General features: G+C 46.4%; 4 protein-coding genes and 1 non-coding gene across 5 annotated transcripts; 4 read left to right on the forward strand and 1 right to left on the reverse strand.

Annotated features, from left to right (window-relative positions):
• Window positions 1-137: 137 nt before the first annotated feature.
• LOC146260600 (sodium/myo-inositol cotransporter-like) lies at window positions 138-4,057 on the reverse strand. The gene is made up of 3 exons (XM_084668561.1): window positions 3,913-4,057; window positions 1,198-3,298; window positions 138-989 (listed from the first exon to the last, which is right to left on the reverse strand). The coding sequence occupies exons 2-3, from the start codon at window positions 3,041-3,043 to the stop codon at window positions 757-759; spliced, it is 2,079 nt and encodes a 692-aa protein (XP_084524687.1). The 5' UTR covers window positions 3,044-3,298; window positions 3,913-4,057; the 3' UTR covers window positions 138-756.
• A 2,512-nt stretch (window positions 4,058-6,569) lies between these two features.
• Window positions 6,570-11,925, forward strand: gucy1b2 (guanylate cyclase 1, soluble, beta 2). The gene is made up of 16 exons (XM_084668101.1): window positions 6,570-6,721; window positions 6,905-6,978; window positions 7,094-7,188; window positions 7,963-8,123; window positions 8,267-8,366; window positions 8,554-8,732; window positions 8,983-9,097; window positions 9,264-9,367; window positions 9,452-9,668; window positions 9,859-10,055; window positions 10,281-10,404; window positions 10,513-10,661; window positions 10,742-10,888; window positions 10,974-11,128; window positions 11,285-11,472; window positions 11,556-11,925. Exons 1-16 carry the CDS (start codon window positions 6,719-6,721, stop codon window positions 11,750-11,752), a joined length of 2,205 nt encoding a protein of 734 aa, XP_084524227.1. The 5' UTR covers window positions 6,570-6,718; the 3' UTR covers window positions 11,753-11,925.
• A 980-nt stretch (window positions 11,926-12,905) lies between these two features.
• ccdc14 (coiled-coil domain containing 14) lies at window positions 12,906-17,271 on the forward strand. The gene is made up of 11 exons (XM_084668099.1): window positions 12,906-13,091; window positions 13,415-13,470; window positions 13,607-13,676; window positions 13,867-13,939; window positions 14,138-14,257; window positions 14,379-15,305; window positions 15,402-15,540; window positions 15,729-15,811; window positions 15,912-16,055; window positions 16,148-16,253; window positions 16,349-17,271. The coding sequence occupies exons 1-11, from the start codon at window positions 13,062-13,064 to the stop codon at window positions 17,031-17,033; spliced, it is 2,433 nt and encodes an 810-aa protein (XP_084524225.1). The 5' UTR covers window positions 12,906-13,061; the 3' UTR covers window positions 17,034-17,271.
• Window positions 17,272-17,620: 349 nt separating this feature from the next.
• LOC146260603 (SOSS complex subunit B2-like) lies at window positions 17,621-20,135 on the forward strand. Its single transcript, XM_084668100.1, has 7 exons — window positions 17,621-17,928; window positions 18,105-18,222; window positions 18,423-18,469; window positions 18,562-18,653; window positions 18,742-18,813; window positions 18,890-18,974; window positions 19,198-20,135. Exons 1-7 carry the CDS (start codon window positions 17,890-17,892, stop codon window positions 19,417-19,419), a joined length of 675 nt encoding a protein of 224 aa, XP_084524226.1. The 5' UTR covers window positions 17,621-17,889; the 3' UTR covers window positions 19,420-20,135.
• trnas-cga (transfer RNA serine (anticodon CGA)) lies at window positions 17,808-17,889 on the forward strand. Its single transcript has one exon. It is a non-coding gene; the product is annotated as a tRNA-Ser (tRNA).
• Window positions 20,136-22,084: the final 1,949 nt, after the last annotated feature.

Raw genomic sequence — 22,084 nt, forward strand, 5'->3', positions numbered from 1 at the left:
ATGGAAAAGTACAAGGTTGGTTCTGTAGCAGGTAGTTGGGCCCCCCTGCATGCTGGAGGTTTGGAATCGCCTGCCTGCCATCGTTGGTTGCTGAATGTACCAATGTATTCAAATAAGTTGGCTTCCAAATAGGGTTTCACTTCAGTGTTTGTCTTTATTACATTCTAAAATTGGTACATTTTGTGTTGGCTTTCCCCACACCTGGATGATGTTTCAGTTGTAGAAATTAAGTGTTTAGTAACCATGACTTTGCCCTCAAAAAGTGTTTGTTTGCTGGTGGACATTTATAAAAGTGTAAGTGTAAAGGGCTTGGCACAGTGAGCTCCTGGTTTTTACTCATCTCTCATATACTGTACACCTCATAAGATAGATACAGTATATTAAGCCTATCCAAATAACCAAAAACATATATTTACTAAATATTGTATTATAGTTCACTTGCCCAACATCAATCTGGTTATTCTATAATATGAATGAAATAAACCAACACATCTCACATGTTTCAACTGTACACTGTGTTGCCTTGTACGGTACTGGTATCGTTTGGACCTGTACTGGTACTAGTGCTGGCACAGGAAAATACACAGTCCACTAAGCATGTAACATGTAGAAACATGCATATCCCCTGTATCTAAAACTTTTTATGCCAAACAGTTGTCAAATTTCCCAGGCAAATTCCTTGTAAGTGTAAACCTACTTGGCAATAACCTTCTGATTCTGACAAGATAAAGAGTTAAACTGAAATGTACATCTTGTCTACACAGAGAAGTAGATGAACAAGAAGAAGCCCACAGAGATGATGAGCAGCATGGCCAGGTTGAGGAGCATCCTGCTTCTGGGTGTCTCCAGGAGCATGTCCTCCACCAGCCTCTTCTCCTGGGAGGGTTGTCTGGGCTGCTCCTCTCCTGGCTGCTCCTCCCCTGGCTGCTCCTGGCACCCACAGAACCACCCCAGGACGCTCTCCCACACGCTTCCTTCTCCCCCCCCCTCTACAACACTCCATCCTTCCATCCCTCTCCTCCACCCCTCCACCCTTCACCCTTTCATCTCTCTCCTCCACCCCTCCATCCCTCTCCTCCTCCACCCCTCCACCCCTCTCCTCCTCCACCCCTCCACCCCTCTCCTCCTCCTCCTCCACGCCTCCACCCCTCTCCTCCTCCTCCACCCCTCCACCCCTCTCCTCCTCCACCCCTCCACCCCTCTCCTCCTCCTCCACCCGTCCACCCTTCTCCTGGCCCTCCCACCTTCTCATTCCGGTGTGACCGTTACCGATCTGACCCAAGAGTGTGGTGGTGGCAAGTGTGCCACTGTGGTGTCCCGTGGGTGACTGGCTGACAGGGCCGCTCCACCCCTCCTCAGGGCTGTCGGTGCTGGAGGAGGCGTGTCTGTGGCGCAGCCCCCAGAAGGTGGAGGTGCGTACCTGCTCCACGCTGGGGGGCGGGGAGCCCAGACTGACCACCACCGTCACCAGCCCCGACACCCAGAACAGAACCAGAGCCACGTACATGAAGTGGACCTTCATGAATTCTGGCCGCTGGTCCTGTTGGTCACAGAGGGGCTCTCGGTACACGAATGCCAGCACCAGCCTCGTCACCCCCAGCACAAACCCCACCATGCCGCCCCAGAATGCACCTCTCTCGTTGCAGCGGCGCCAGAGGATTCCCAGGAGGAAGATGGCGGCGATGGGCGGGGTCAGGTAGTCGGACACTTCCTGGATGTAGTAGAACATCTGCCCCCGCTGCATCTCCACGACGACGGGTACCCAGGCGATGCTGATGACCACCATGACGACCACGCACACCCGGCCGACCATCATCAGTTCCCGCGACGACGCCCGCTCCCGCGCCATCTTGTAGATGTCCAGGGTGAAGATCGTGCTGGCAGAGTTAAAGATGGAGTCCAGGTCGCTCATCAAAGCTGCGATCATCACCGCCATCATGAGGCCGCGAAGGCCCGTGGGCATCACAGACATAACCAGGCGGGGGTAGGCCACATTGGTGCAGCCCGCCCTCGACCCACACACCTCCAGGCAGTGTTCAGGGCTGATGCATGCCAGCTGATCCACAAACAGGATCCGGGAGATCATCCCTGGGATGACCATGATGAACATGGGCAGGATCTTGAGGAAGCCAGCCATGATGGTGGAGCCCTTGGCATGGACGATGTTCTTTGCGGCCAGAACCCTCTGCACGATGACCTGGTCTGCACACCAGTACCAGATGGAGGCTGGGGTCTGCCCCAGGATGAAGCCTGGCCAGGGCAGGTCTGGGTCCAGAGGCCCGCGCAGCACCTTCAGAGACTGGGGCTTGGGGGTGATGTGGCAGGAGGGAGAGTATGTTAGGTTGCTGGGCGACGCCAGCAGTATGGCGGTGACGTTTGGCGTTGCTTGCATGTACTTGGTCCACACACCCTCCAGCCCTCCCACCTTGTCCAGGCTGAGCACTGCCAGCCACAGGGCTCCTGAGATCATCAGGAAGGCCTGCAGCACGTCCGTGTAGATGACGGCCGCCAGCCCGCCCGTGACGGTCATCAGAGCCGTGGTGGAGATGAGGAGGATGATGGACAGGTAGAGATCCCAGCCCAGAGACTCCTGGATGAAGAGCGCGCCAGAGTAGAGGTCTACAGAGAGCTTGGTGAAGATGTACAGCAGCAGGGTGAGGGCAGCAAAGTAGACCTTCAGACGTCTCCCTCCGAAGCGCTTGGCCAGGTACTCAGGCATGGTGTAGACCCCGGAGTGAATGTAAACGGGGATGAACACCCAGCCCAGGAGTTGGAGCAACAGCAGGGCGTTCAGCTCCCAGGCGGACACACCAAGACCACTGGCCGCTGCAGAACCAGCCAGGCCAATGAAATGCTCACTGCCGATGTTGCTGACAAACAGAGACGCACCGATCATCGCCCAGTTCATTGAACGGCCAGCCAGGAAGTAACCGCTTACTGTGCTCCTATTGGCTCTCCACATGGCCAGGAACCCCACGGTGAGAACCAGGAGGAAGTACAGAACTACAACCAGTATGTCTACCGTGTCCATGCTGGCGGCCATCTTGAGACAGATCGGATTTCAGTCCCTTACCAAATCCTAATTTTCTTGACAACCTCCAAGACAAAGACACTGACGATTTAGTGTCTTCTACAGCAGTTATACCCCAAAGGTTTTTAGTTAGAAGTTGAAAGACTGTAGTCTTAGTTTGGTCTGTTGAAAAACACTCTGTGTTGGGAAGTCCAGGTTAGTGCCAACACGCACACCCATGGAAGAAAAAAATCAAATGAAGATGACAGCTCAGCAGAGTGGGCAAGTCTGCAGACAGAACACACACACATCAAGTTAGATAGGAGAAAAACTTGAAAGAAAACCTGATTATTTCATTTTGTGGATAATAGGGGTGCAAAACCGAACCGCAAAAAAACGAATTTTTCAACACACAAACCATGGTTCGGTTTTTACATGTAAACCGCGGTTTTTCGGATCTAGAGAAAAGACAACCTAACACCCCTTGTCCTTCCCCTTTCCCGGAGAGTAGGCTACTTGTCCAATGAACGGTCAGTAGGCTATATCGATGACGAGTCACGTAGTGGAAGGAACTGGGGAGAAGTGTTGGCAACTTAGCACTTTATCGCTATATCTGGCGACTTTCCAAACCCTTCTGGCGACTTTTATTGTCAAAAGAGGCTACCGACAAATCTAGCGACTTTTTCCCGGTGTTGTTGGAAACTTGCTGGCGTTTTTGTGTACTCAATGAGCAGCGGGGTGCTGCCGTCCCAAAGCACTCACAGGCGGTCAGTCTCACTATAGCCTCGCGCAGCACTGCTACTTTCTTTACTGAGGTTGGCAACATTGGAGAGGCAAATCATACGAAATTGCAACGGTAATACATCTAACACAGTGGTTCTCAAACTTTTTACATCCCTTACCACCTCAGAAAATCTTTGACTGTCCAAGTACCACCATTATGACCGACGTTAAAATACAGAAGTCTACCCTATTGAGCAACAGTTCACGGAGGATTTTTGCATGCACCACTACCCGGGAACAGTCAGGTAGTAGCGCGTGCCAACATTTAGGCTATTTTTGTTTCGAAACAAAAATATTATAGTAGGCCTAAAGGCAAAAAATGTTGAAATCACATTTCAATTATATCATGGTTATGGTATTTAGATATTTCTGAGATTCCTCCACGTATAGGCTACCTCTAGAAGGGTACAGCCATAGTTTGAGAACCGATCTAACATGATGGGAATCTACGCCGGATATACAGAAAATACACCGAAAATACAGAGAGAACACTGAAATGGTAATGTTTTTTTTCTTCCCCCTAAAGTGCTTAACAAACCAAACCGAAACTGTGACCCATAAAACCGAACCGAATCGTGGGCTTGTTGAACTATAGCACCCCTAGTGGAAAATTTACTAGCCTACTAATTTCTCATAGTTCTGGTGATCTAAACGTTTCAGAAATGTACGGCTCTGCCATTACAATTAGGCTACATTACAGTTCATCACTAACAACAGAAATGACGGCGACTAAAAAAGGTTTACAGACTCTCCCAGGCCTAATGGACCAGGACATTTGGGGGAGTCACCACATCGTCACCCTGGCAAATGATTTAGGGTTTAACCGAGGACTCGGAATTTATAGCAATGTAAACATTCATTCTATTTTATTCAGCACCAATCCCTGCTGCTCCATGTGCTCTGTACATATTTGTTGTTCTCATGTTTATTGAAAGCTCCTCCTGAAGGTGCCGTTTATCCAACAAATGTTTAATTAAGCCAGACAAGTAGCACACCACATACACAATACACACACACACAATACACACTACACACACAATACACAGTACACACACAATACACACTACACACACAATACACACTACACACACATTTTTACCGGCAGTCCAATAATGTATCTAAATACGTGTAGGTGATAATTATCTGGATTGGTACCCTGCACAATGTTGGATAATAATGCCGAGGGCTGTATTCTAGAACTAATTAAAATAATAATAATTTTCATAAGAAAGAAAGATGATTAATTACCCAGCTGTCATGGTGGAGACACTGCATACTGTTGCCTGGAACTCCTGTACGTTCTGTGTGAAGATGAAGCGCGTAATAAAGGTCACTTACCATGATATGAACATCGTCAGTATCCTCATTAAATAAAACGGTCTTGCTGAGAGTTGAGACAAACTGTTGAACTGTCCCAATTTTATATTTCCTAGACTGTGAGATTGTATGACACGCACCACCCCAAACCAACCACCTCGGTGACGGCGATGCACGGGCAGGACAGTTAGGCTATACATAAAGTTGTTAAGGAAATCATTATAGGGCTTAACCCTTGTGTTATCTTCGGGTCATTGTGACCCCCCCCCCCCCCCCCCCCCCCCCCCGTTTTGCGACAACTTTATTACCTCATACAAAAATAAAGTGAAGCATTTTCTTTTAACTGTCGGGTTGTCTCACACACCGCCACAGCGCGAAGGTTAAAAGAAAATGCTATTTATTTATTTTTGTACTGTACGTTGTGAACCTTCCGGTCAGCACAAGGGTTAATGTGTTTTTACGGTGACTCATGTCTGTTAAGACACGTAAAGAAAGGTTTGAAGATTTGTTAAATTGAATGAGTCGGTGATTCATTCGTAAAGGTTTGATTATTTCTTAGATCCTTCCCGTTGACAAGGCTGTACAAATTAGGTCGATTATTTGTTCATACTTGTTTCATACTTATTACCAATGATTCTTTTATCAATCCTCTCCTCTTGTCTTTCCCACTAGTTACAGTTAATAACCACGTAACAAGAGAGGTGTTTTAGAGGGTGTGGATCCATTACCAGTTGATTCTGTGTCCGTTAGTTTTAACTGCCCCTGAAGAGAAGGTTCGTGATCATCTTGAGATCTCTAAGCTCTAGGAAACAGCATTCTAATTAGGCCTATATCAAATACTGAAAATAAAGGTTAAATACTAGGCTACTTTATAAAGTGAACTGGGTGATTGGGATGGTAATGTTTTCGACTGACACTGCTCTTCAGGAGGGATGGTTCATAGGTTTATAAGGTTAGGTTATTTTTGTGTATTTAGAGGTTTAGTATACTGTATTGAATATTGCATTTTATTTGTATATTCGGAGGTTTACTATATTTTAGCTTATTATACATGTAATCTATGTTCTGGTTACTTATATGTTCTGTTATGCCAGGTTGCTTTGCGTTGTCTTGTCCTAAGAATTTCAATGCCCAATCTGACCCTGTGTTGTTCTGTGCATCTGACAATAAATGACTTGAACTTGAACTAACCGTTGATAAGGTCATTACACATAGCAGGACCGTTTTGAGTCACAATGAATCTATTTTCTGTAGTACTTGTTTATAGTGTGTATTGCTTTGAGCCAGCAGGGATTCCACTATAGCCTACATAAAAATAAAGCACAACAATTTAATCAGAGCTACAATTCCTTAGACTTTGTTCGCAATAGCCAGATTTAATGCCATGACTTATTCTGTCCATGTGGAGGCAGTCTTATTCCAAATGTGTTGGTGCGTGTGCGTGTGCAGGAGAGGGGGGAGAGAGAGCAGGACCGAACGGGAGATGTTGAGAAAGATGAATAGGTGAAGTGAAGTAAAAGAAGGAGCAACAGTAGCCTATCTGCTTTACATTTGACATTAAAACATTTGAACCAAGTGAAACTTAAAGACACGCAAGCGTCTTCAGAAATGGTGAGTACTTCCCTGCAGAGTTCTAAACTTTCCCCGCTAACCTTTTGTTCATGAATTTACTTTGAGAGCGATTGGTGATATATAGACTTATGGCAACACATTGAGCTACGGATTCAGCTATTTCAATGGAAGCTATTCAATTGAACTGTAATTCGTTTTCCTGTTGTGAATTTGTGTTCACAGTATGGATTCATCAACACCTGTCTCAAATCTCTCGTCATTGAGAAATTTGGGGAAGAATCATGGGAGAAATTAAGGTCTGTTTTAATTCAGCGCAATAGAAACGTAGTACGATGTATCACCTTTCAATGCTGAGGAAGTCTTGTTTTTGTAACTTGGCCTGAATTTTTAATAATCTCTCATTTTCAACAGTACTTTAGCCGAAGTTCAGGACACATTCATGACATACGAGGTTTACGATGACATTTTGACACTGCGTTTGGTGCAGGAGGCTTGTAAGATGCTCGGTAGGTGATGTTACATATGAAAACTCTTTGTAACATGATTGTGAATATGAAGATAATTTCGGAGGAGATGGGAGAAATTTCAGGGCAACTAACAAGGTGCAAAACAAACCCTTCTACAGACAGTGTGTTGTTCTAAGTTGACAGCTGTTTCTGTCTGGGTTAGTCTCTGTGGACAAGCTGATAAGTGACCTTCAGAGAGGAGTGGGGGGGGGGGGGGGGGCAGGCAGGCAGGAAGGCCAGGTGTTAACAATGTCCCCACTGAGTCCCCTGGTGTATTACCCACCCAGGTGACCAAGGTGTGACCCAGTCCCTGCAGCAGCTTCCTGTCACCCAGTCCTCTATGGTTATCAAGAGGTGTCAGGACTGAAGTGATTTAGTTATCTTGGGGAGCAGGACATCCACCTCCAGGGATCAGTGCAGCTTCAGAAGGTCTGGCAGTCGTAGTAGGTACTTTATTGATCCTTGAAACTGCAGCATTACAGCAGTCCAGATGCAGGTGGCCAGGACAACACACTGAGCTGTACTGTAAAACAAAACAATTGAACTCAGTGACACAGGTAACAGGTAATACTAGGGAATGCATAAAACAATTTACCACAGGACTACAGGAACCATGTGTGATAATGGTACTAACATATATCAAGTTGTTTTATTTATCCTCTTTGGCAGTCCAGAGTGTGTGTTGGTATTTGTAAGGAGTAACTTTAAATGGAACCTTACGGGTCCAGGAGCTCCTGGGTGATCATCTTTGTGCTTTTTGATGCCGTCCTCTAGACGTCTCCTCAGAAGTTGTCCTGAAGCTGTTTGGAGGGTACTTCTTCAGATTTTGTAAGATGGCAGGGTATGACGCCATGCTTCGCACGCTGGGAGGAACCCTGGTGGAGTTTATAGAGAACCTGGATGCTCTTCACAGCTACCTGGCCCTGTCTTACGAGGTCCTATTCTACTGGAATCCACCCTGCTTCACATCTCCATGCACTTACTACAGAAAACGATGAATTATGAAACAAATGTGAATCTAATGGATAGTTAGCAACAACATTATAGATAACAGTGGTAGGTGATGCTTTCTTCACAGGAGATGAATGCTCCTTCCTTCCGTGTGGAAAAGAGCGAAGATGGAAAGATGATTCTGCATTACTACTCAGACCGGAAAGGCCTGTATCACATAGTGCCAGGTAACCAACAGTTTAACAACATGTAGGGCTATCTGCTTTTAAAAACGATAAGAGAGGCTGATTCTAAACATATTTATTGTCCTTGGGAGCTGTGTACAAAGTGTTCTGGCTTCATGAATGTTCCCTCTTCCCTGATCTGCTTACAATCTGCGGTATATGAAGTGTTTTGCTTGACCTCTGTGCTCAGGCATTATTGAAGCGGTGGCCATGGACTTCTTTGACAGTGAAGTAAGCATGACCATCCTTAACCAGTCAGAAGAGGACGAACGCACAGGGAAGAAAGAACATGTGGTCTTCCTGGTTTCTCAGAGACCCCTGAAGTCAAAGAAAAATCCGCAACCAGAAAAGACCAGCAGAGACGAGGAGGTAAGGGTCAAATGTCAAGATTTCACTGCTGGTTTAAAAACAACTCTTGAGTCAATTATGCATTATCATAGCTGCAACATTATTACTACTGTTATTGCATCCCCTTCAGAAAAACAAACAAAACTCAAATGTATCTGAACACTGCAGAGCTATAGGTTTATGTTGAACCCAAAGACAAAAATAACTACAGTAACGCTGTAATGATCCAGAGTTGTGCTTGTGGCTAACCTCTCGTCCGTTTGGCGAGCAGCAACAGGAAGACACTCTCAGGAAGATGAGAGAGAGGTGTGCCCACCTGCCCCTCTGCCCCGCTGGGAAGAGGGCTCCCTGGGACATGGTCAGGAGCGTCGTCAGGATTGGAAAAGGTTCCGTTAAACCCCATCAGATGATAATCTATCTGGTCAAGTCATATAGAATATATTTTATATGATTTATCTCAACCCCACAGAGTTGTTTTTCTAAAGGCTTTGCAGACTAGTTGGCAGAACCTTTTTCGGTGTTTATTGTTGCTGTCCGTTCTTCGACCTGAAGGAAATCTCCTTCAGACGTTCACCCCAATCTACCCTAACAAGCTGTGGATGGAAGAGAAGGCCTTCTGCAACGCCTTCCCTTTCCACATCGTCTTCGACAAAGATGTGAGAGTTACCAGTGTTGAGTGACAGAACACTTCATTTCAAAAACGTAAGTAGGAAAACTAACAACGTCTTCCCCCTGTTCAGCTCAAGGTGAAGCAGACCGGCGTCAACATCCAGAAGTTCGTCCCTGGTCTTCAGACCATGGACATTCGCCTGGACGAGTACTTCAGTATCGTGCACCCCGAAGTGACCTTCAACATCGAGAGCATCAGAAAGTTCATCAACAGCCAGTTTGTTCTGAAGACGAAGCGCAACATGGTGCCTCAGACCTTTCAGCACCACTCTACGCTGAAACTAAGAGGTAAATAAGATGGTCAGATGGTCAACTTGTGGATGCTGTGTGATAAGTCAGGTCGATATGGAAACTGTATGTACTTTAGTAGATTAAGTAGACAACTTTTCACTTTCACATAGACCAGAACAGGACATTTTAAATTAATCTTGGGGAGTTAGATGGTCAGTGACAGCCGTCCTATTCCGGTTCCCACCAGGCCAGATGGTGTGGATGGAGGCCCTGGGCTGCATGGTGTACCTGTGTTCCCCCAAGCTGCGCAGCCTGCAGGAGCTGGAGGAGAGAGGCCTTCACATCTCAGACATCGCCCAGCACGACACCACCCGCGACCTCATCCTGCTCAACCAGCAACGCCTGGCAGAGATGGAGCTGTCCAATCAGCTGGAGCGCAAGAAGGCAGATACAACTTCCCATGAGTCTGGAGAGCGTAGCTCTATATATCTGTAGAGTAGAGTGTATAGACTAGAGTAGAGTGTATGTGTATAGGACTGCCATTTTATCTTAAAAATTGAGTTGTGGTATCAAATGAATGTAAAAAAATAATATAATACACGGTTTGTGTGGGTCATGTCCATCTTTAAAATGGACTTGTGTGTATGTGTGGTGTGTGTAAAACACCAGGAGGAACTAAGGATCTTATCCAGCCACCTGGAGGCAGAGAAGAAGAAAACTGAGACCCTGCTGTACGCCATGCTGCCGCGCCACGTGGCCAATCAGCTGAAAGAGGGGAAGAAGGTGGAGGCAGGTACGTTCGTCCTGCATGCTGTCACTTCCTCTACAAACAGGATGTTGTCAAGGAAAGTGTACTTTAGGTGGAGCTGACACCAGTAAAGTGAATGCATTTCCCCCGCAGGTGAGTTTGAAGTGTGCACCATTCTCTTCAGTGACGTGGTCACTTTCACCAACATCTGCGCGGCCTGCGAGCCCATCCAGATCGTCAACATGCTCAACTCCATGTACTCTCGGTTTGACCGGCTCACCAGCGTCCACGATGTTTACAAGGTAACAGAAGATGAGAGGAGATCTCAGAGAACACCTGTCCAGGTGGAGACCACTGACCTGTGTGTCTTCTCCCTCTGCAGGTGGAGACTATTGGAGACGCCTACATGGTGGTGGGAGGGGTTCCTGTCCCCACTGACAGCCACGCGGAGAGGGTCGCCAACTTTGCTCTGGGTATGCGTATCGCAGCCCGGGAAGTGACCAACCCTGTCACTGGCCAACATATCCAGGTGCGTGTTGCTAATAACTGAATTTGCTTTGGTTTTCCTGCTCTTGAAAATATAAAATACTGCACTGAACATGCAAATGTTTCAGATCAGGGTAGGACTGCACACAGGGCCTGTGCTGGCTGGTGTGGTAGGGGAAAAGATGCCTCGCTTCTGCCTGTTTGGAGACACGGTCAACACTGCCTCCAGGATGGAGAGTCACGGAGTCCCTGACCACATACACCTCAGCCCCTTCACATACAAGTAAACTACATCTCTCTCAATCTATATTTCCTTCTTCTCTCTCTCTCTCTCTCTCTCTCTCTCTCTCTCTCTCTCTCTCTCTCTCTCTCTCTCTCTCTCTCACACACACACACACACACACACACACTTACTGATGGCTCTGGTACTGATCTGCAGGGCGCTAGAGAACAAGAGCTTTGAAATCAAGTCAAGAGGAGAGATTGAGGTGAAAGGCAAAGGCCTGATGAACACCTACTTCCTGCTCCATAACCTGCATGTGTCTGAGGACGGCATTATGGGCAGAGGGGAGGGGGAGCCCTGCATGTACAGGGATGACCCACCCACTCTGGAGGTCACCGCTAAAGGTCAGCCAACAGGTCAGGGTTTTGCATAATGCTTCATGGTGTCGTTGAACCACTCACGGTTAAACCTCTGCTCCCGTTTTCAGTCCCCAAAGAGACAAACGGTCACATGAAGGAAGACATTTCGACGAATGACCCCAGTCAGGACTCTGCAGTCCAGTCTACTGCTAGTGACCTCACCAACGAGGACGAGCCCTCGCTGGAGAGGAGCTGTCGTCATGCAACACCCTTTCAGCATGGCCGACTCACTGACGTGAACTCTCGCTTCTGCAACCTGCTCTGAGAAGCTGCGGGAGATCTGGAAGTTTCTGGAAAATGTCAAACCTGATAAACAGTTAACAAAATATTTAAGTGTTTGATTATCCCTTTGTGAAATATATCATAGATCACATGTTGTTTTTTGGTGAGTATATTTATAAAATGTGGATATTTTATGTAGATTGTGAAAAAATTCAAACACATAGGCAAAAAAGCATACGTTTTTAATGCAAAACTGAGTGTATGTTGTACAATTCTCAAGACACAGGTAGATCATGATGTAAAAACGGCTGACATTTTAAACCCGTGTGTTATCTGGGAAGAAAGGGAAACGGCGCTATAGTGTCAAGTCAAGCTCGAGACTGTTTACATCCACATGAGGTTGCCATGCAAACCGTGACTTTTTCACCATCTGGTTGAGACAAGTCACACACAGACACCCAGCATGACTCGAGTGTGAGCATCCTTTAGATTGCCTTTTGCTTTTTGTCATTGTTATTTGTCTGGGCGATATTATTATGCATCCCTATGAAGAAAGCGCTTCACGTGCAGCTGTGGAGACACGATTTGGTCATCAATGCCGTTTTTGCTCGTGGCCATAAGACTCCCTCCACTTCTTGAAGTGTTGTTGAAAGCTGAAAACAAAGTATGATTGTTGGTATTAGTACAACTTTTACACGTTTCATATGGAAGCAAATCAGTGACATCATGTTTTGAATTTTAAAAGGCATTGCCTCGATTTTTTTCGCCTCGAAATTTGGGGATCTGAATTGTAGGATACTGTTCGAATTTGAGCTGTTGAGGATTTCATTTTTACATTAATTAATATTTTAATTTTAAAGACATGAATTCAAAACCCAAAAATTCGATGGTGCTTAAATTTCAACATCAAGTATTCAATGTATTTTAAGATTCAAAACATTATGCAACTAATTTGCTTCCATATTTTATAAAACGAAGGGCAACATTAATTATCGGATCACACACATTTTATTCCGGGAAATTACTAACTCAAACCGCGAATCCAACTGGATTCATTTTAATCTCCATGGTGAATCAAAATTCAGCGTCCTCCAGAATGTTAACAATTTTGAGTGACGTGAATCGTATTCAATAGGAAAGGTTTCCGCTATGACGTCAGTTTACTTAAGCCAATGATATCCTCACAAATCCGAGAGTATTATTTTTATTGGACAACTCCAAGTTTACTGTTTAAAACAAACCCCCACCTTGAATTTTAAATATGACAACAGTATTAGCCTACCTGTTAGACCGACCGGTTCATTTGAGGAGCACCATTAGTTTCGGTGAGTTTTTCCTCAGGATTACCTGTCATGACAAGACAAGGACCTACAAAATACAAGGTACGCATTTATGACAATTTAAACCCGTTGTATGCACGTACAAACAGTATTTTAGCTTAGTTTAGCTGAGCTAAATTAGCTCCAGTCCACTATGTTTAGAGTAGTTCGTAATAGCACACTAGCCTAGGTAACGTAGCACTAGTTAGCTAGGCAAGCTATCCCACAAACAACATGTCAAAATTGTGTTATGACACGGACAGGCACGTGAGAACCATTAAATTTTCTCTTTTTACCACGTACCAATAAAAAATGACTGCAACACAGAAGTGATGGCATTCGCATTACAGTACAGTTGAAAGTTAAAATACCGTTTTGATTGACAGATGGTTTCATCTGGGAGACTCACCGGATTAGGACGAGGCCAGGCAGCAAGGAAACGGTGAGCGACCGCATGCTTTTTACCCCCTTCATAACCAGCTCCAACTCACCTTGTCCCTACATACACTTATCCTTTCGTCCGTCTTTATATAGTTGAGAAGCCGCGATACTGTCCTAATGTTCTCCTTGCTTTGCAGAATAATTGTGAGAACTCAGCGCTCTGCTGAGCCAGCCTACTCGCTTTATTCCACTGACTCTGAAGAGCCAGTAAGTTTTGGCGAACAGTCAATAAAACGTTACATTTGTATTGCCACAATCGTATTCGGAAGAGAAGAGTTCATTAGCAGTCGGTATTATCCAAAGAGGCAAACAGGAAGGACCTGAGACCTCATGATCTGCTAGCATTATAATAGAATTATTATATTTTTACTCAACCTCTCTTTATTTTATTTTGAAGGTCGCTACCATAAACAAGGGGCTTGATCGATGTGCTGCGCTTCTTGATGGTATCCTGCAGGCAGAGACAACAGGTACACACAGGATACTCACACCCATGAACTGAATCATGTAGGAATTACTGCTGTCTCAGAACTGGGATGATTTTAAAACACATTCCAGTATTTAACTAGTATTTTTTGTCTGTGTAACCACTAGGAAGGACCTGCACAATGAAAATGTGTTCTGGCAGCTCATGTCTGTGTGTGTTCTTGTGTGTGTGTGTTTTATAGAAGCCAACACCAGCTCTGCCCGTGTGAGGAAGGGAGATCTGGGCCATGTCAGCAGGCCTCAGGGCAAGCAGCGAGGGGACACAGAGAGGAGGACACTAACGAAGAAAGTTAAAAAGCCTGGTGCGTAAATGGGAGTGAATCTTGTAGATTGTTTCCATGTGTGCGTTGTGTTTCTGGGTGTTGTGTTTCTGTGTGTGTGTTGTGTTTCTGTGTGCACTAATTAAAGACTCTGCCTCTGTAGTTCCAGCTCCGGTGCATAAAACAATTTTATCGTCTCGGGTGAATCCTGGGGAGAAAAACAACGATCCAATCAGATCATGGAGACCAGGCACAAGGTTTAACTGTCGCCTCACCACCTCCACACCCACCTTCAGCCCAGAGAGGCTTCCCTCCGATGGGACTGGGACCAGGGCGAACAGGCCTCCCTCAGCACCACCAGGCCAGCACAGAGACCCCATCCACAAAGGACCAGTCCTCCAAGGAAATGCAGTGGCCTCTGGGGATGGACCTGCCATGTCTCTCTCGTCTGCCTCGTCCACAGCCCCCTCTCTCTGTGGGGTGCAGCCTTGCTGTGTGTCTGAGGTGGGGCCTCCGGCTGCTCCTGGGGGTGTTGGGTTGGGAGGTGGTCCGTGTCTCGGTGCTCCGTGTCTGGGAAGGCCAACCCAGTTTCATCCCACATTCTCCTGTGGCTCTGAAGTTGGAAAATCCTGTTCTTTGGAGAGTGTCTCGTGTCCTCTTTCCCAGTCCAAGCCTTGTGTTCAACCTGTACCCATCTCTGGAGCTCTCGCTCCCCTGGCAGCCCTCTCCCAGCCCCCCCCTCACCCTGGGTCCCGCTGGGCCCACAGAGAGGGTGCTGCTGGTGCTCCTCCAGGCAGAACAGAGGAAGAGGAGGGTGAAGACGTTCCCACAAGAGACACCAGCGCACAGACCAGCTTAGAAAACCCCACCCCTGTGGCATTCACTGTTGCAAACTCATGTGTGACGTGTACAAAACTACACTCTCACCTGGGGTCAGATCCTGCACAGTCAGCAGAGACACACCCTGGACCCCCCCGCCCCCCACACCCTCTGCTGAGCTCTGAGCCATGCAGTCCAGAGAAGGCTGCTCGGAAGGTGATGACTGTGCAGTATCTACTTGGGGAACTGAAGGCTCTGCTTGCTGGCCAAGGTAGTCAGTCAAATAAATAAACAAACGGTGATATGTAATACCCTGGGAAATTGAGTAAGTTAACAGTAGTTGACGTTTGAACTTCCCCTCCTCTAGATGGTGCGGCGGAGCGCTTGCTGTCTGATCTGGAGCAGACGGTCTCTTTGCTTCCTGTCATGGTCGGCAGCTCCAATGTGCAGGCGGAGATCGCTATGGTCCTGCAGCCTCTACGCAACGAGAACGCTCAGCTTCGCAGGTGAGGGTGACTCTGGACTCCGGATTTGTCAGCCTCTCCTTGTATCCAGTGTGGTGTAGGTGGGGTTTGATCCTGGACCTCTTGATCTGCAGTCAAATGTTCTAACCACTGAGCTGTACCTGTCCCCCAACCACCCAGTCTATCACATAGAAGAGAGATGATGTGTGTTACTGTGTGTGTCTGCTCAGGCGTCTGAGGATACTAAACCACCAGCTGCAGGAGAGAGAGAGGGCAGAGAGGGAGCCCAGGTCGCTGCTGTGTGACTCTGAGAGTAAGGCTGCAGGTTTCTCAGCTCCTGGGATATGGATGTACATCCCTTTCCTCCCCCAGGAAGTGTGTGTGTGTGATCTGATTGGTGTTCCGCCTCCTAGTGATGACCCTGCAAGGGGAACTGAGTGACGCTCAAGCTCGTATCCAGGAGCTTCATGATGACAACGCCCAGCTACGGCAAGCCCTGCAGGACACACAGACCCAGCTCCAGAAAAGCAAAGCTAATAAAGATTGCATCAGCAAAGGTAGCAAATGGTTCTCTTAATTCTGAAAGGGAAACTTGGTTCTATTTGCAAATCAAACTACAAATGGAGTTGACTGGCGTGTGTTTGTGTAGAGGAGCATGCCCTCGAGCTGGAGGAGTGTTGGAGGGAGAACGCTGCTCTGGGTCTCATTGCCCAGCAGAGGCAGGCAGAGGTTGAGCGACTACAGCAGCTCCTCAGGTGTGTTTTGATTCAGAAACGCGCCGTCACCAACTTATGAAACAATGAATCACAATTAACTTTCTCGCCCTCCTCCCCTTTCTTCTTTCCCTCAGAGTTGCGCAGGGTCCTGTGTTGGAGCCTCCAGCCGTGAACACCTCGCCCCCCTCCCACCCGGGCCTCACCAGACGGGTGCTGGACCAGCACCAGGACCAGCAGGTGTCTGCAGGGCACGGCTCGGACGCTGTCAGCCTCTACCTCAAGTCCCTGGATCAGAAGGGACCCGGTTCTCCACCCTGCAAAGGGCCCAGACAGTCAGCAGATCAGGATCTGAGTATGTGTGTGTCTGTGGACCAGAGCAGCAGGAGAGAGGGAGAGGATGGGGAGACAAAGCTTGCCCAGAGGGAGGATGTGAGGTCGGCACTTCCTGTAGCGATGTCACAGAAAGGGGGAGGAGCTCCGGCAGAAGCTTTTACAATGGGTCATCGAAGTCTCGATGGACTCCTGAAGGCATTCAACCAATCAAAAGAACTCCCCTCTCGCCTCAACCAATCCAACGTCCTCTTTCCTGGTGGCCTTGTGTTGTTCCCAGGGTGTCAGCAGGCCCTGGGGACGGGGACGGGGACGGCTTCAGAGCTCGAGTCCTCCCTCTTATCCGGCGACGTCCGGTCGGATTCCAGCGCCCTGTCTAGCTCGACCTTTGACACACGCGATGAGCAGGAGTTCCGGGATGGGCTGGCTGCCTTGGACGCGAGCATCGCTAGCCTGCAGAAAACCATCCAGCTGGATTTGAAGAAATGATACACACACTCACACTCTCTCTCTCGTACATTCAAACTCACACTCATACACACGGGGCATTTAGATTCACTTGAATGCGCACATATACACACACACACACACTTACTTGATCAATTATGCATCTTTGATAGCTTACTGGTCTTGCACACATTCATTACCTCAGACTCGTGCAGCAATCGCACTTATGTCTTATGTTTTTAAAATCTGTGTTTAAATAAAATGATGTTATTTTTGCCAAGGGTTTGTTGTCATGGCATAAGGGGGACAGTTTTCCCAGTGAGCAGTTATTCATGTCGTCGTGAACGAGGCCAACAATGAGAGCAGTAGCTAAAGAGGGACGAGGGACGACTCGTTAAGTTTCGTTTTTTTCAAATATGGTAAATACGGAGTGTCATACCAACGTCCGCCATGTTGTTACATGGCGTTGTTACATGTGCTACAATGTTTACATATAGAGTGTCGGTTGGATAACACATTTGCCAACTTTGGCAAAACATTGGATAGGACGACGTATCTCGAGGATATAATCCAACCAATACATTTGTGGTGTGGATACTACAAGCATGTAGTTAACTCGTAGCCTATCGCTAGCAAATTGCTACCTAATTCAGCTATGCTAGCTGGCTACCTAGCCAGCTCAGCTGACTGAATTTATTTGAAAACCCTAAACGAAATATGAAGGATATAAAATGGGACAATATTAAGTAATGAGTCGTTTATCTTTCAATTTAATCAATGCTTTTTAAACTACTTTGGAGAGGTATCTAGTACTCAGTCACGGTGGCCGAGAGGTTAAGGCGTTGGACTCGAAATCCAATGGGGTTTCCCCGCACAGGTTCGAATCCTGTTCGTGACGATGTTTTTTCTTCGAAAGACACGCCTTTATATGTTTATTGTAGGTGCAAAACCTAGCTAACTACTTTCATACTCAACCCAATAAAATGACGAGGCTCTTTTACAAGTTGAAGTGACAATTTGTATTACGGTGCCTCGTGCCAAAATGTCAATTTTCCGTTTGCTAACAGCTGAAGGCGGTTAATGTGCTAATTGGATACTTTTTTAATTGTCTAGTTGGCAATAGTCTCCCAAACCATGACTGGAATTCTACCGCACGAGAGCTTGTTCCTGATTAAAGATATTAAACCAGGACTGAAAAATATAAATACAATCTTTATTGTGTTGGAAATTGGTAAGTGATGCACAGTAAGTTTGCATGTTAGGCTAAGTGCTAGGCTACGTAATTCGTTGTAATGGATGCGTCAAGAGAACTATTTTGCTTCGAAGTTATTATCGGTAGTATTTAGAGATTTTAAAGGGCGTGCCGACCAAACCACCGTGTCTCAATATTAAACGGGTCACTTGGCACCTTGTCACTCATTTCTCCTCCAGGAAGGGTGTCAAAAACAAAAGATGGCCACGAGGTTCGCTCCTGTAAGGTGAGACATATTTTCCTCACTATGCATAACTTGAGACCATTATTATAAAAAACTTTAATAGCCTACCTACTTTTGTCTTTCTTGGCCGTGAGGTGGCGGATAAAACCGGGTGTGTATCTCTGTCGGTGTGGGATGCCGTGGGAGGACTCATCCAACCGGGAGATGTACTACGGCTCACACGCGGGTATGCACGCATCGGTTTGCTGTGTTCGTTAACGGTAAGGCTTAAGAAACAGCAGTCGATTTGACCCAACCTGCGTGACTGTCTGCAGGTATGCGGGACTGTGGCAAGGATGCCTGACTGTGTACACGGGTCGGGGTGGAGATCTACAGAAAATCGGCGAGTAAGACCAACGCATCACAACAATCAGGCCAACCAACATTTCTTACTGTCAGTTTAGTGATTGAGTGTTATCGTAGGTTTTGCATGATCTTCTCAGAGGTGCCAAACTTCAGTGAACCCAATCGGGAGGTAATGGCGCATATTCACCAACTCAACAGACCCGTAAGTCCAACGCGCAAATACCAATAGGCCTATTAATATGTGTTCATTCTCGTACTTAGTAGTTGCAACCCAATCATATGTTCCCCGTGTGTCAGGCGTAGGTAATACATCCTTAACAGAGGGACTAAGCGCACCTGCTGCTCAATTATTCGGTTAATATTTAGCATTTTCTCTTAACGTCCCTCAATTTCATGTCTCACACGCTCATCTTTTGTCTCTCCAGAACAGAGTGGAATCTGTCACAAATACTCCTGTCAATCAAAACTTCACCTCTGCCCCCGCCCTGACATACTCGTCCAATGGCAGCTCGCCGCTGTCCCGGGACCTGTCATATGGAGAGTCAGGAGTTACCGGGCATGGCCGAGGGAGCCCCGGCTGTTCCCCCAAGAATGCAGCTGGTGTTTGTAATGCAGATCCTCGTCGGGCAGTAAAAAGAAAGAGGTGAAAGTACTGTCACTATGCCAAACTGAAGTCGGTATTCTTTGTTCTTTTGTGCTTTTCCGTTTGTGAACACTAGATGGCGTCCGTGTACAACTCAGAATGCCTTTCTTTTTTTTTCTTTTTTTCCTTCTCCTAAATAGTTTGAAGGGCTGTGAGTGAAGTGACGATAAAGTCAGCTAAAGATGTCATAGCACTTAATAATTAAACCGTATCCAAAAGAACATTCACTAATTTTCACGTTACTTTGTCCCATCTCTACATTCTCTGTTTAATGTAAAGATATCATTTGTTGACTGCAGCGACACTGAGACCAAGAAAAAAAATCCTTAATGACACAGTGGGCTATATTGTATCGTATGAATTTAAATGCACAATTACGTTTAAGCAATCCAAAGGACTGTGACCCCCCCCCCCCCCCGGTTAATCTGACAACCTGTTTTTTATATGATTCATGAATATTCCCATGGTAATAAGTCCGCGTTTACTGGACCATTGTTGCATGTGAAAGGAGTTACCCAGAGATGGAGCTTATTGGATTCAAAACTAATATCACATCAAAGGCTATCTGGGGGTACTTTTCCATAGCGGCAGCAAACTCGCTAATGATGTGCGGAGATTCGGCCTCCTGCCTGGTGGTCCGAGGTTTTACTTTTCACCACACTTTGACATTCTTGTCATTTTTGCTAATTTATTGTAAATAAAAACAGACGTACCCCATGATTCCAAATGCATTAAAGGTTCATACTTTTATTATAATTACTAGATTTTCTTTTACCACAATTATTGTATGAGTCGACTTAAATCTGTATCTGTAGACCTGCCTCGTGGTAGCATACACCTTATTGCTTGGAGGAGGAACAGCTAATCAAACGTTTCTATGTCTAAGTTTTAGTGTGATTATCAAAGGTAGAACAAGAACCCATAATAATTGGCCAAAGAAATTGTAGGCAACAGGTGATTAATACCACATGTAACGTCTTAATCTGCGGTCATGCTCCACTGCTGTGCTGTGCTACACACAGTGGGCATTAAAAAGCCACCTTTTACAGTCAAGTAAATGATCTTAGCTTTCCTCTTTGCCTCAGGGTTTAATCATGAAACGCAGTGCTGCTGAAGTTCACACTGTAAGTTGACTGAGTCTCTAAATGTTACTGGAAGACAAACCTCTCTGGAGAGCTGCCAGTCAACAGTGTGCTCTTTGTACACAGTTGACAGCTAGCGGTTGTGTGTTGTAGTCTGTGGTAATGGCTAAGGGACTGCCTGATAGCTGCTGGTTTCCATTACTCTGCTGGTCTGCATGGTATGTCCGGTTCGAGGTTTAACAGGCAGCCAAACGCCAGGGGGAGAGCGAGGCTGGCCTCCCACAGTTGAACTCCTTTCCTAAGATGGGAAAGTGCGGCCAACCTGCCCCGGCAACGTTCTGGACGTTTACAGACACGATGAGAAAGGATGGAAGTGTTGGGTTAGAGCATTGAGGGAGGTGGAGAGGGAGGGAGAAAGAGAGCTGTATGTTGGGAGGGAGGAAGAGGGGGAGGGTTGTGTGCAAAGAGGAGGATGACAGAGAATGGATGAAGGGTGGGAAAAAGGGTTGAGAGGTTGTGGTACATAGAGAGTAGGAAGGAAAAGGAGGGAGGAGAGGAATGGTCACTGAGAACAGTGCCAAGGTGCTTTCAGATTCAAGATTTGTGTCTTAAAACCATTTGTGAAATACTTTTGAACAAATCTCTACCCCCCTTTGTTAAAACCAAATAGAAAATAATCTCATTGTAGCCCAGTTCCTGGAAAATCTCAAGTTTACTGTCAAGTTTGATCCAGCTCCTTCTCACAACTTCATCCCTTACAAGACAGAGATGTTGGTAATGAACTGCTATATCTACAGAAAATAACAATTTTAAGCATGTCCTTAGTTTCCATTACTGCGTGGCATAACAGACCAAAAGAGATTCTCTCATGGTGCTGGCTCTTGGCCAAGCATACAAGAAAACAGCTTTGCCTTCAGTTAGTCATTAGATTCCTGCTCTTCTCGCAGCCTACACAGCCCCCCTCAGTGCAAACTCTCATGGGAGCGACCCGTGTATAACAACGCATTGATGCATTTCCTTCCACTGGAAGCTGATTGAACCAGACGGATGCGCGGGCTGCTGCACGTAGTAGCTAATCCAAACACAAGCGGCACGGAGAACGACCGTTTCGTTTGACTCATATTACCAGTTTAATGTGTCGAACTTTCCAAACGGTTACATTCTAGTGAAGTGACTGGTTCCGTGGCTATTTTTAGGTGGGTGTTGCTGTTTGTTTTTCTGTGTTTGGTCGGTCAGTGACAGCGGGCCCCGAGGCTGTGGTCTCACGGGCCCCCAGTTAGCGGAAACGGCACATCCCGTAGCGTCAGAGTTTTCCACTGTTCTGGGGACAATGGGAGGGCCTCAGAAGAGGTCTTCCTGACTGCTATCTTAAGCCCTTTGTATGAAAACACAGACCTACATAGCATGGCCACTCACACATGACAGGTTACTAACAATTTAAAATATGTTAAAACAGAAATACGATGTACTGATTTGCATCACACCTAAAATACTAACATCACACCTGGTCGTGGATGAATTTGACATTTTTAAAAGGTGGTTGACATCCTTTTAAAGACGTAGATATTCAAGCACTTAGTAAAGAAA

This window comes from Hypomesus nipponensis, chromosome 12 (assembly GCF_054491055.1).
Source record: "Hypomesus nipponensis isolate SF chromosome 12, ASM5449105v1, whole genome shotgun sequence".
NCBI classification, from domain to species: Eukaryota; Metazoa; Chordata; class Actinopteri; order Osmeriformes; family Osmeridae; genus Hypomesus; species Hypomesus nipponensis.

Coding starts and splice junctions, on each gene's coding strand:
- LOC146260600 (XM_084668561.1), bottom strand. CDS start 3,043: ATGGCCGCCAGCATGGACACGGTAGACATACTGGTTGTAGTTCTGTAC. Junction 990..1,197: donor GGTGGAGGAGGAGGAGAGGG/GTGGAGGGGTGG, acceptor GGAGTGTTGTAG/AGGGGGGGGGAGAAGGAAGC.
- gucy1b2 (XM_084668101.1), top strand. Junction 8,367..8,553: donor CCTGTATCACATAGTGCCAG/GTAACCAACAGT, acceptor CTCTGTGCTCAG/GCATTATTGAAGCGGTGGCC. Junction 11,473..11,555: donor TCTGGAGGTCACCGCTAAAG/GTCAGCCAACAG, acceptor TCCCGTTTTCAG/TCCCCAAAGAGACAAACGGT.
- ccdc14 (XM_084668099.1), top strand. CDS start 13,062: ATGACAAGACAAGGACCTACAAAATACAAG. Junction 13,092..13,414: donor AAGGACCTACAAAATACAAG/GTACGCATTTAT, acceptor TTTGATTGACAG/ATGGTTTCATCTGGGAGACT. Junction 13,471..13,606: donor GGCCAGGCAGCAAGGAAACG/GTGAGCGACCGC, acceptor CTTGCTTTGCAG/AATAATTGTGAGAACTCAGC.
- LOC146260603 (XM_084668100.1), top strand. CDS start 17,890: ATGTTTTTTCTTCGAAAGACACGCCTTTATATGTTTATT. Junction 18,654..18,741: donor GTACTACGGCTCACACGCGG/GTATGCACGCAT, acceptor GACTGTCTGCAG/GTATGCGGGACTGTGGCAAG. Junction 18,975..19,197: donor TTCACCAACTCAACAGACCC/GTAAGTCCAACG, acceptor TTGTCTCTCCAG/AACAGAGTGGAATCTGTCAC.